The sequence below is a fragment of the Phragmites australis genome, chromosome 10 (assembly GCF_958298935.1).
Source record: "Phragmites australis chromosome 10, lpPhrAust1.1, whole genome shotgun sequence".
Taxonomy (NCBI): domain Eukaryota; kingdom Viridiplantae; phylum Streptophyta; class Magnoliopsida; order Poales; family Poaceae; genus Phragmites; species Phragmites australis.
In genome coordinates this window covers 32,863,109-32,876,216 of record NC_084930.1, presented here as the reverse complement: position 1 = coordinate 32,876,216, position 13,108 = coordinate 32,863,109, and the positions used below count along the sequence as shown (strand labels likewise).

General features: G+C 43.0%; 1 protein-coding gene across 1 annotated transcript; it reads left to right on the top strand.

Annotated features, from left to right (window-relative positions):
* The first annotated feature begins 6,230 nt into the window (after positions 1–6,230).
* On the top strand, positions 6,231–10,860 carry LOC133930835 (protein SEEDLING PLASTID DEVELOPMENT 1-like). Its single transcript, XM_062377595.1, has 9 exons — positions 6,231–6,742; positions 6,821–7,035; positions 7,173–7,323; positions 7,769–7,960; positions 8,729–8,891; positions 9,014–9,249; positions 9,819–9,995; positions 10,073–10,195; positions 10,306–10,860. Exons 1-9 carry the CDS (start codon positions 6,314–6,316, stop codon positions 10,600–10,602), a joined length of 1,983 nt encoding a protein of 660 aa, XP_062233579.1. The 5' UTR covers positions 6,231–6,313; the 3' UTR covers positions 10,603–10,860.
* Positions 10,861–13,108: the final 2,248 nt, after the last annotated feature.

Here is a 13,108-nt window from a genome sequence, read left to right as displayed (position 1 = left end):
AGGGGCCCCACGCTGTGAGTATAGCTCCCCTTCAAACATTGCTGGTGCAGACTCGAAAGTTGCTGAAATGGAAGTAGAGGCTGCAGGACCCTCTGCCGGTGTCAAAGAAGCAGGAGCCAGCTCAGGTGCAAGTGTGATAGCAGGAAATAGTGGATCATCCTCATCATCACCGAGAGCTGAAAGGTCACTATCTACAAAGATATTTTCACTCATCTTTTCATCACCTGCACACTCAAGAATAAGGCTATCACAAGGGGTTGATTCATCAAATGTTACATCATAAGACTCCATGATGGTGTTAGTGTCAAGATTATAAACCTTATAAGCATGACCATGAAGGGAATACTCTAAGAAAATCTCATCGGAAGAACGCGATTCGAACTTATCAAGATTGTCACACTTTAGGATGAAGCAACGACAGGCAAAGACTCTCAGATGTGAAATATCCGGCTTCCACCCAAAGCGCAACTCATAAGAAGTCAAATTCAAAATCGAGCACAAGAAAATTCGATTTGAGATATAATAAGCTGTGCTAAAACTTCCTAAGAGTCGGGTGTTCCTTGAACAATCTCAAAGCTAAGCTCCGGAAGTGTGAAAACACCTCATCCTTGCTCACAAGAAAGTACACCCAAGAATAGCAAGAGTAGTCATCAACAATGACAAGTACATACCACTTTTCACCCACCGAACAAACTCGAAAAGGATCAACAATGTCCATATGGAGAAGTTCTCCCGATCATTCAATCATCACCAGATTAACTGGTGGGTGAGAGGTGACAACCATCTTGCCATGTCGACAAGAAGTGCAAACATGGTTCTTCTCAAACTTGAGCTTGGACAATCCTCGAATCAAGCCAAGGGCACTCAAACACGACAGCAAATTTAAATTCATGTGCCCTAACCTTCTATGCTATATCCAAAGCTTAGTAGAAGGTTGTACAATCAAGCATCAAGAAGAACCAAGAAACTCAGAAAAGTCAACTCCAAAAACTCTCCTAACTCGAGAAATCTGACACACCAAAACGCCCAAGGAATCAATAACTCAAGAAGCATCACATTTGAAACACACTTCCAAGTCCTCATCTAACAACTGAGATACAGAAATCAAATTATACCCTAGATGCTCCACTAAAGCCATATCTTCGAAAGTAAAACTCTCACTCACCTTTATAGTACCTTTGGCCTTTACTCTACATTTTCTATCATCCCCGAATGTGATGTACTCATGTTGCTTCGTTATAGTGAGGCTGGAGAACCATGATGCATCTCCAGTCATATGGCGCGAACAACTAGAGTCAATGAGGCACTTGTTCTCTATGTCTCCAACTGCTACCTACACAAAATAGGAAGAGCTTGAGTCATCAGTGCTGGGGTAAGTAAGAAATTTCTTATGAATCTAGCACCAAGACACTCGAGGAGAAGGAGTAAAAATAGGTGTATGTAAAATAGCCCTAGCACGCTGGGGGTGAGTACCATAATGAGGAAAACGTGATCCGCCAAAGCGTTGTGACTAAAAGACTTTGCCATACGGACCAAAACCATATGAACTATGGTATAATCTACGTCGAGCACAATCTTTAGAAGAAAACTAAAGAATGTCGGAAACTCATGAGCGAGAGCGAGGAAAATGCTTATGTACACCAAAAGAGGGGTAGTACATGTCCTGAGTGCTCTACTCCCACTCACATCGCTCATCTCTCCTATATTGAAAACAAAACTCAACTAGGTGACCCTCTTTCTAGCAGTAGGTGCACACATAGTGTCTCTCAAGAACTGGCATGTTGGTCACTCTAGGTTCTATCATAGGAGCTTTCATCTTAGGCTGAGGAGCTCTCTTAGGTTGTGTCTTTGGAAGCTCTCTCTTCTTGATTTGTTGTGTGTGATTGATCTTTTCTTGCATAGGCTGTGTGGAATTGATTTTGAATTTTTCAGACTATAGGGTAGTGGATGTGGTGTGAACACAATCTTACTTGGCCCATTGTAGACCACTCTCTCAAAACCTAACCATAGAGCTCATCCTACCTTATCCGCATATATCTTGGTCTTAGCTATGATCAAATCCATTTTGCCCTTACCTTCTGAGCACTATTCCATAAGAGAAATGATGTACTCATTCTCAACCATGAGCTTCTGAATTTGTCCTCTAATCCAACTGAGTTTATCCTTAAAGACAATGCAGGTGGAACAGTTTGGCTGCATATTCTTAGAACACACAATACTCTCCAATCTAGATTCTAACTCCTTAACGCATTTGTCTTTCATTTCAACATCCCTTGTGAGCAAATGACAATTTTTGCAAGCGCCTTATTCTTAGCAGTCTCAAGTCGACTGGCCACTTGAACATACAAAGTCTGAAGCTCAGCAAGCTCAGTCATGACAACCACACAACTTTCATAATCCTTATCCTTAACCCTAGACCTAAGCAACTCAAGCTCAGACAATGAACATTCTAGCCTATACTTGAGTTCCTTAACCTCTCAAACCACTTTCTTAAGTAATCTATCATGGCTAATAAGAGCATCATTTAAGGTATTAGCCTGAACAGAAAGCTGATCATAGGAAGGTGATACTTCAGAAGGATCAAGCTCATGGTCACTGTCGTTATCGTTTGCCATGAAGCAAAGACCGGTGACATAGTTGTAGCCATAGCCACAGATGTCATTTTGTAGCGGCTCATGAAGTAGTTGCACGTGCCATGCAAAATACCTTCAACAATTGCAAAAGGTGGAAGTCCCCTAACAACACGCATGACATAGTTATAGGCCTATGCTAAATTCGTCATCGTGATACCATATCTAGCTCCATCTGTATCATACAACAATGCCCACTTCTTCTTTCGCTCATGCTCAATCCACTCAAAGAAATACTTTATAGATGTCCCTAGCCTCCTCATAACTCCTAGAGTTATTGGGATATCACCGAGACTCAAAGGAAGATTCTCAAGGGAAGTTACTACCCTCCTAGATAGCTCATTAGCTTCTTTCTTTATTAGTTTATCTAGTCTGTCCCACATAGCGTTGAACTCTCTCTGCTGGTTTTGACTGTAAAGTTTCTTGAAAAGATTCATAATGTGCTTGTTCTTAAATTGACTATAAAAGTTAGCATCCAAGTGCCTCATGCACCACCTGCTCTAAATGTCAGGCCACTGGCCCATTGCGCTGCAACCTAACACTGAACAGAACCATACTTAATATCCAAGATTGCTTGTGACAACCTTGCATGGTGATCATGTATCACAGAAACATTGGATCCCCCTTGCACTACAACAAGCTTAACATGCTTAGGAACCAGTACCAGCTGCTAGTGTTCTCACCCTCAACAAAGGCAAATGCCACCGGTAAGACTTGATTGTTTCCATCTACTCCACTTGCAATTAGTATCCGACCTCTATATTTCCTTACAAGGAGCATGCCGTCCATGCAAAGGATAGGACAGTGATGCATTCCAGTATTTATGTAGGGTCCCAGTGAAAAGAATGCACGCTGAAGTATAAACATCCTTGACTTCTTCACATTCAGGTATTCCTTTATGTCATGATAAGTTCCAATATTTCTCGTGGCAATGGTTCAGAGCAAGCATGGGGGATTTTTATACGATGCCTAAAATGTCTCGAATCTCATCTCCAGTGCATCCTTTTTTGGGTACAAGGCTCTTCGTGTGACCTCATTTTGGTGGTACTCCCACGTCACACTATAATCTTCATTGACAACCAAAATAGAGAAAATTGTATTGTTCCACTCCGTAGGGACAAAAACATCATTCTCTTCATCAGAGGAGTCATTGTCATAAACTTCATAGTGCTCACGCTCCTCTCTCTCCATCAGTTCTACTATGCCTTCAAACTACTCCCCTTCGTCTGTCACACCCATCGGTTCCATCTATACCGTGTTCCACCCATCCACCTCTTCATCTCCCCCAGGTATTACCCTTTCTTCAGTTACATCGGCTCTCCTAGGGGCAACTTCATCTTCCCCAATATCCTCATCAACCACCTCCCTATTATATGCCTGAGCAAGCAACATAAGGGGCCACCCTCATTGAGTAGTTAAATCCATATACCACCTCCAAATCGATGTTGCATTAAGCGGTATCAGCTCCTAGAAAAAAACCTTTCCTTGCATGACTAACAATACCCCTTAGCTTCAACTCAAGATGTTGGGCATCAAGTTGTAATGTTATCAACCAGTTGTACACCCCCTGTATATCCAGTTGTACACCCCTGTATATCTTTTCATCTTCTCTAGTTATCCCTCTGAAGATCGACTAAAACCTAAACAGATATACTCCTCTAGAACCCTCAACAATCTCCCCTTATAGCCATAAAAAATTTAGAAAACTAACTTGTCGGACATACCTACCAAAAAATGACATCGCATCTACCATTATTTCTATACTAAAAAGATAATAATGGCTAAACTATGAATTTATGAATCTACATCTAATTATTGATCAAAACTGCGACTACAAATCTACTCTAACCTACCACTGATTCTATTTTAAAACTTTACTAAATACTATGCTACTCATCAAATCCTAGGTCACGTGGCTCACCTTCCAAGGTATCAATTCACATCTAACTACTATGACTGCCGAACTACTCTAATCTATAACTTATTTTAACCTACATCTAAACTAATCGCTATGCTACACATCTAATCTTAGGTCACATGGCTAACCTACTAGGTTTAACTAACGTAAGTTAAAAAATGTACAGTAAACACCGTGTGTCAGTCCCCTCCTCGTCTTCTTTCCTCTCCTCCCTTTCTTTCTTTTTGGATTACAATGAGCTTTCGGCCAATTTTGTGCCTTATAAAGAAAGGCCTAGTCGCCCCGATTGTTTGGCAATAGGCTACCCCGCCACCCTTGTCGCTCTACTTGCGGGAGATTTTTATAAAAATCACCCGATGTTAGGACGACAGGGCCCACAACAGCATGACAGTAAGTTATCACCTAGTGAGTGGGAATTTTTTATAAATCTCGTCCTCCGTTCGGGCAACAGGGTCCACATGCACGTGATACACCACTGTTACCCAACGAACTGGAATTTTTTCAAAATCTCACCAAGTGGTTGGGCGACAGGCCTCGCTTGCATCCCGCTGGTCCAAGCACCGCCATGGTGGCACATCACATCATAACCTATCGCCCGGTAGTGGGCAAAATTAAATTTCGCCTAACCAACATGCGATGTAAATATTTCGCCATTGATTTAGGCAATTGATTCTGCTATTGGGCGATAGGAGGCTAGTCCTGTAAATTTTTGAAATAGCCATCTAGTCCTGCAAATTAAAAAAAGAAAAAATATAGAAAAAACTCAAAGTTCCTCGGAGGCTTAGTGGGCCGGCTACCCAGCACATAGCCATATACGGCAATTCAAAATTTCACCAGGAAACAGAAACTCTCCGAGAAAATGTGGTATACGAATAATACGGTTGAAAATCTGCTCTCTAATTTCCGCTATTGTTTTGAAGATGCTCTACCGTTATGTCCAACTTTCCGTTTCTGGTTTCCTACGGGGATGAACATCGGTTGGTCGGGAATTGAATTTCCGTCACCATTTTCACCCCTAGTGGACCTCTTGTTGATTGCTTCGTATAAGCGGTACCAGATAACTTATTTTGCAGGAAAATTAGTCTATTTTCATTGAAGAAAATACACGTTTCCAACTTAAATCAAGTAAAATAGGAATCTGAAAATCCACTAAACTATTCCTTACCTGAGGGTTTTCACAAGAATCCCGTGAAGATTTGACAAGAAATGGTATAATTCCTACGTTATCGTGAAATTTTGACAAGAAATGGTATAATTCCTACGTTATCGTAATGCAATATATACGATACGGTGCCAGCAAGACGCTTAGGCCATGTCCATCTTTGCTTCCTGGTCTCCATCTCCAGCTGAATCCATAACACTATGGCTACAGTGTTACGGATGGACAAGTATCTCAATTTTGATGAAATCTTTCTTTCCTTTTAATACTGTTTATAGATAATAATTGTAGGTTTAAAGAAAGAAAATAAATAATAAAAAGTAGAAAATAGAGTAGTTATAATGATTGTAGGTCTAAGAAAAAAAAAGATATTATAATAATATTATGGGTACTATAATAATTTTATAAGAGATAGATTTTTAAGTATTTATTAGAAATGGACTTAGCTGAAGAAACTGTCATCCAAATGTTTGTCGCTGGGTGATCGGAGCCGAACCGATCGAACGGCTCGTGACCGACGAGCGAGGATTTCGCAAACCGATCAACCGCTCACCCACCCGCAACTCTTTCCCTCCACTCGTGCGGTCGTGCCACCGGCCGCGCTCCATGCCTCCGCCGCCGCCGCAGGCGCCGGCGTTCCACCTCCACCTCCGCCTCTCCCTCCACCCACCCCACCATATCTCCTCCCACAACTGCCCCTCCCGCTTCCCCTCCGCCACTACGTCCCGCCCCTACGCCGCTCGCCCCCTCTCGCTCCCCCTCCGCCGCAGTGGCCTCCTCCCCCTTTGCGCCGCGCATGGCGAGGCCGAGGCCGCGGGGAAGGGGGCGGATGGGTCCAAGGAGGAGCTGCGGCGTCTGCTGGAGCTGCTCCCGGTTGAGCTTCGCCGGCGTGTGGAAACCCACCCGGAGCTCCCGGCGCTAGTGGAGGTGGTCATGGACCTCGGCCGGCCCCCGCTCGCGCGCTTCCCCTCCGGCGACTTCCTCCTCTCCCACCGCCCCATATCCTTCGACGACCTCCGCCACGCCACCTCCCAGGTCCAGCGCAAACCACTGCACTTAGTTTCTTACACATGCCAAGTTAGCTTATTTGCTTAGATTGGTGCCTTTTGGTAGGTTGGGGACTTCGGAGCGGACAACCGTGCCGGAATCAGCCGGACACTGCACCGGATCAGCGCGATTCGGAACAGGAAAGGTGTCATCATAGGCCTCACTTGCCGTGTTGGGCGGGCAGTGCCTGGAAGTGCTAATTTGCTTCAGGATTTGGTTGAGGATGGTGGGTCATTGCTGCTCATCGGCCCACCGGGGGTAGGGAAGACTACTGTCATAAGGTGTGGTTGGACCAATGAACTTGATTCTGAGTAGTCATGTGACTGGAAATATTTGTAGCAACTAGAATCACAAATGTTTAATGTGACAGTGCTAGTATGTACCAATTTTAGCATCATGTTGTTATCTTGTCTTGCAGAGAAATTGCCCGCATTCTAGCTGATGATTATAAGAAACGAGTGATGATTGTTGACACATCTAATGAGATTGGAGGGGATGGTGATATTCCTCACCCAGGAATAGGCAATGCTCGTAGGTTGCAAGTGCCAAACCAAGACATGCAGCATAAGGTCTGTTATCTTAAATAGGCCATTTTCCTTCTGAAGAACGAATAAAACTTTAGACCTATTACCTTTCATGCATTTAGAATTATAAATTAGTTTTCTTCTTAACTGTACATTGGGTCTCATTGTTGTCTTCCTGCATCCAATCTGGTGTTCATAATTGTATATGCTATAGTGTAACTCATAGTTCTCTTACCCCTCTTGCATTGGGAATCATATAGTGGTAGGTTATATTTATAAATTTTATCCAAATTCCTATATGGATTGCTGATCATAATCAGCTTTCTTATTTTTGGGAGGAACAACAGACAATTCCCCTTTGCATGCATATTGAAATCTCATGTACACTATAAGAAGTTCATCAGGCCAATTTATATGTATATTGAATATTGAAATTTTTTAATGCACCACTCACAATGTATGCTAATTTCGTTTATTTGATGTCAATCAGGTATTGATAGAAGCTGTGGAAAACCATATGCCCCAGGCAATCGTTATTGATGAAATTGGAACTAAACTAGATGCTATGGCTGCTAGCACCATTGCACAGAGGGGCATACAGCTTGTTGCGACTGCCCATGGCGTAACAATAGAGAACCTGATCATGAATCCATCACTAGAGATGCTTGTAGGAGGAATACAGGTACATTCTGCTCTTCATTCCATTTTCTTTAGCCAAAATATTGTCTTTTCATACTGCAGCAAGCCAGCAAGAATTAACAGTCTTATGAACATGCTTCGTAAGCAGGTTCATTACCTATGAACAGGCTTGATTATTTGTCTTGAGAATCTTTGCAAAAACTGAATTGATTCAGAAATGAAGTGTTCTGCTATCCCTCTTTTTTTGTTTTCATGTTCGGTTCTTCTTACTTGAAATGCAACACAGTAGGTTACAGACTCAAACTCATCTTTGTAACCATTTTCATGGTCCATTATAAGCGACGAATACATGGCAGGATTGTTATTGATCAATATATCACTGCTTGCATGTTGACAATAAAAAACAGTTATGAACCTCTAAAAACGGGAAATGTAACAAAATCTAAAAGAGAAGTGACAGTATTCATGAATCATGTTGCAACCCTGTTCCTTTCATTATTAATCAATAATTTGAATGTATTCTGAGGACAATCACTAATTTCTCCACACTGTCTGACTGCATGTAAATTTTCAGTTCTTACAATTGATTACTGAAGGGTGCTTCTATGCTTTCCAAAGGAAGACTTCACAGATTTGAAAATTGCCAACGTTATTGGTGGTCAAGTGCAATCTAGCAACTGATTGCTATAGCATGTGGCCAGCTTTCTTTTGGAAAGCATAGAATCACACATGCATTGTTGTGTTTTCGTCTTTCTGTGGCTACTTTTGTCAAGAACTTCTCTTACAATTTGTTCCATATTTTGTCTGGAAGAGTGTCACACTTGGTGATGAAGAAGCTAACCGGAGAGGGGTTCAGAAAACTGTCCTAGAGCGCAAGGGCCCGTCAACATTTACGTGTGCCGCAGAGATTGTCTCCAAAACTGAATTATGTGTCCATCGTAGCTTGGAAGCCACAGTAGATGCGCTACTTGCAGGTTCTCACTGATTGTTCTATTATTTAGCTGCGTTATCGTGATTATCTTTGGTGCTATGGTTTCTAGTATTAAACATGCAACTCCAGTCCAATGTGATTACTTTTCCTTTTTTGTTGGTGCAGGAAAGCTGCCTAATGTTGAAATTCGTAAGTTGGGTTCAAAGGGATTGGTGCAGGAAGTTTATGTGCAAAAGGAACAGTTGCATCCTGCTCTTTATGAAAAGACAGTTCAATTTGATGGTTATTCTCTAAGGAAGGCCAGAACAAGCTTGGACTCTGCATTTAAGCTTGATTCTGCAGAAGGACATATAGAGAGGTCAAATGAAGCTGACGCTAGCTTGAATATATACGCTTATGGGGTATGGTTTCTTCAATAGTTCATTTCTTTTTATGTTCTAATTTTATAAGCAGTGTACATTAGTTGGTAGTTTCTCTTGAGGGTTTCGTCTGCAGGGGGTTCCAGTGTGCAGCTTTTCACATAGTTGCATTATTTGGTATGGACATTGATTGCTGCTGATTATATATGATCGAATTATTAGGTATGACACGTATGTACCATTGAAAAGTATGCCGAGCTTGTTATTTGTTCCCAAGCCTCTATGATATTAATCATCCCTGCCGCTCCTTGTTTGAAAAGTCTATCTGAAGGCTACTATTGTGGGAGGGTGTGGGGAGCCCAGTTTTTTTGTGACTTATTTAGCATGCTTGCCTTCCCAAGTCGTTTTTTTCCTGTTTGGTACACATTGCACAATGCTAATTCAGTAACTTACCTGCCCTTTTTGTTTGGATACCACCTGTCACTGCAACAATAGTGGTTATAAATTGTAATTTGTGGCCACTGAATTTTGTTAGTTGTCAATTCCTTGTTTACATTTTCTCCTTAAGTTTTTGTTATTTAGTTTGTAACTTATTGGATAGGCTGTTCTAGATCTCCGAGTCGACTGCCTTGCAAGCCATTAAACAACTGGAGTTGGAGGACATTGTTACTTTAACTTATAATATCAGTGAAGCTGATGCAGTGATTGCATTACAATCAAAACTCAAGAAGAACTCTCAGATTCAGGCTGCAATTGAATCTCAAGATATACCAGTTTTCTTCATTAAGGTTTGTCTGCACACTTATCATTTTCAAGGCACTTTTAATTTGTGAACTGTTTTATGTTTGCTCACTTTTAATCACAGATAAACTCCTTGGTGCAAATCACTAGGGCACTTCGTGCCCTTGTTGATGATCACATGGATGAGTTGATAGATTTTGAAGATAAGGAAGAAGTACGATCGTCAGAGGAAACTGATGCTCTGGAGGTATCATTATTATCCCTGCACATTTACCACCTTTTTGTGTTTTCATCTGTCTTCACTGTAACATTGTAATTTTCCTAAATAACTCTTCAACAATTGTTTCCTGATGTCAGGAAGCAAGATTGGCAATTGAGCAAGTAGTGATCCCAAAAGGGGAGAGTGTGCAGCTGCTGCCCAGGCCATCAAGTATTATTTCCTCCCAAGTGGATCTCATCGAAAGTTTCAGTCTCAAGTGGGAAGTTGTAGGCCAGGAGCCTAACGCACACGCGAGGATTCTTCCACACTTAACGGTGAAAGAAGTTACCGCTGTTGAGCAAGAACCCGCAACCGAGCTTACAGATTCAGACACCTCTGATGAGACGGATAATACCAAGAATGTTGTCACCAGGCTACCTTTCCTCCCCGAGTAGCATCTTTTTAGTTCTTTGGCTGCGTCGTTGTACCTAGCTGTATATTCCTCTTTGCAGCACTTCTCTATCATTGATACCCTGGTAACTTTCATCAGAAAGCTACTTTGTTTACATACGGCGATAGTGCTGCTCTACGCACAGTCGCATACAGATCTGTAACAACTCAGAACCTGCCAACGTTCAGACCATTTTACAGCATTCTGAGCTGGTGTTGGTGGTATCATAGGCTCATAGCCATGCGTATTATTTCCTACTACACCTTGGGATCACAAGCGGTCAAAACATCTCTTTTTTGTTTCACCTGTATATTGTACATATTTTGCCAGAAGTTCCCACATTTTACTGAACAAGCTGGACTGAATCTGGCCAACACATTTTTGTGTCATTAGTGATCCAAGCTCCATCTATATTAGGCTATCAGCCCATTTTCTTCTAGTTCCAATAGTTATATTGTCAGGGTAAAAATTCCTGACAATAATTCTAGAGTGTATCGAACGACGGGTGCGTGAACTTCGTTCGGGAAGTGCCTATTGAGATTGTTCGTGTATGTGCAACTCAAGAACACAGAGGATTATCCAGGTTCAGACCCTCTTTAACGTAATAGCTCTATATCAGGTGTATTCTTTTCTTGTGATTTAAGTTGGTTACAGATGATATTCTTGTCCAGCCTTCTTCTCGGTCTCCTTCTTGGCCTTCTTCTTGCTTAGAGTCCTTTTACAAGCCTGGTACTCCTCCTTTTATATATCAGAAGGAGAGAGGATTTACATGTGAGTTAAGGTATAGACCCAGACCTAGCTAGAGCTTCCCACCTAGGTCCATCATTACTAAAAGCGGATGTATCCCACTTGCTCTACGGCGCTACAGAGCCTGTCTCATCGCTCCATCGCCTGCGTCATCCTAATCGCCTAGACTGCCCTGTCCTGTCCCCACGCGCCGCCTGCGCACATGAAAAAACCTCCTGACATGCCTGTCAGGTCGTCCCGTAGCATTTAATGCTACAGGATGTGACACGATAGTTCTGCGCCGACCATACCTTGGTCGACTAGAAAGAGGACCTAGGGAAGGGAAATAGTCGAGTTAAAAAGCATTTATTGTGATTAGACTGTTCAGACACATACCTGGGATCTGGTGACTGGTCGCAGAGCTTGATCGGAGAGCCTGGTTGCGTGGTCGCTGACTGGTCACGTGAGGTGGTCACAGTTTCAGACAAACGTGGCATATAACACATGCTGATATCGTACCGGTGCGAATCTATCTGCGAGGGTACCCTACTATTCTTTACACTGACACATATAGAAATAGAGACTTCGTTGGCCCTGCGATCATAGTTTGGAATATAAAATAGATGCACTTGACTCCTGGTTACATCCAGACACCACCAGTGTCTAGTGAGCTCCAAGAGTCCAAGAAAAACAAGGTGTACGATGCCCATATCTCATCACCAGATCAACGGTGTACCTCAACAACTTCGATCTCCCTGCCTGCCGCGTCCCACCGCTCGCCTCCCTGGGGAGGCGAAGCCCGTACGATACGCAAGGCGTGGCCTACGGCAAAAGCTTCCAATGGCCGACGACGTTGGTGGCCGCAGTGGCTTGCGGTGGCCCGTGGCCACCATTGGAGCATGTAGCTGGTAGTTGAGCAAGGACGACGGCAACAAGGGGCCATGGCCGCGCACGAAGAGGTCCCTCAGCCTCGCGTCCATTGCTCCGTCCGACGTATAGAATCTACCAGTGGCAACTGACACGGAGCGCGCCCTAAGCGATCATGCATGCATGCATGGACGAATGAGGTAGGAAAAGCTCGAAAGGAAGAGGAGGCCAGCCGTATATATATACATGTCTAGCTCGATCTCTAGCTATAGTGCCTAGTTGGTTACAAATCTGCTGTGTTGCCTTTGGTGTAGGCCTGTAGAAAGTACCTCTTTTTGCAAAGGGACTTCAAAAGAGAAATCCCAACTTGGTATATTATTCATAGTGGGCTTGTACGTGGAGAACTCGTCTAATATATCCGTGTACGTCGACACTGACAAATGAGTATAGAATAGGCAAAAGTTCATGTGTGGCAACAAGAAGCAAGATCCGTATCAAGATTACGGCCCCGGGTAATTTGTGTGAGGTGACCTGGCTCAACTCAAGACCCTAGCTTTTGACGATCAGATCTGATGTGACGATCATTGACAAATGATGTCGTCCGTAGGTAGCGACTAACGGTTTTCCACCCTTGGAATGGCACTGTTACCATCTTCCTTCTCATTTCACTCGAAATCACAGAGTATATAGTCTAGAACATAGAGATTCGGAAGGGATAGAGAGAAGAACCAGAGGGATAAATGAAGAAGACATCACTTTCAGGTTTAGGGAGAGTTTCGTCTAATTTCTTCTCGCCTCCTCTCACAGCACTTTAGCGCTCTCAAATACTCGACGTCCTTTCCTCACTGGGCCCATTCGGACACTAGGTATCAATTAGTGGGTCTTTGGACACGCCCCCCCCCCTCCTCATGACTTTT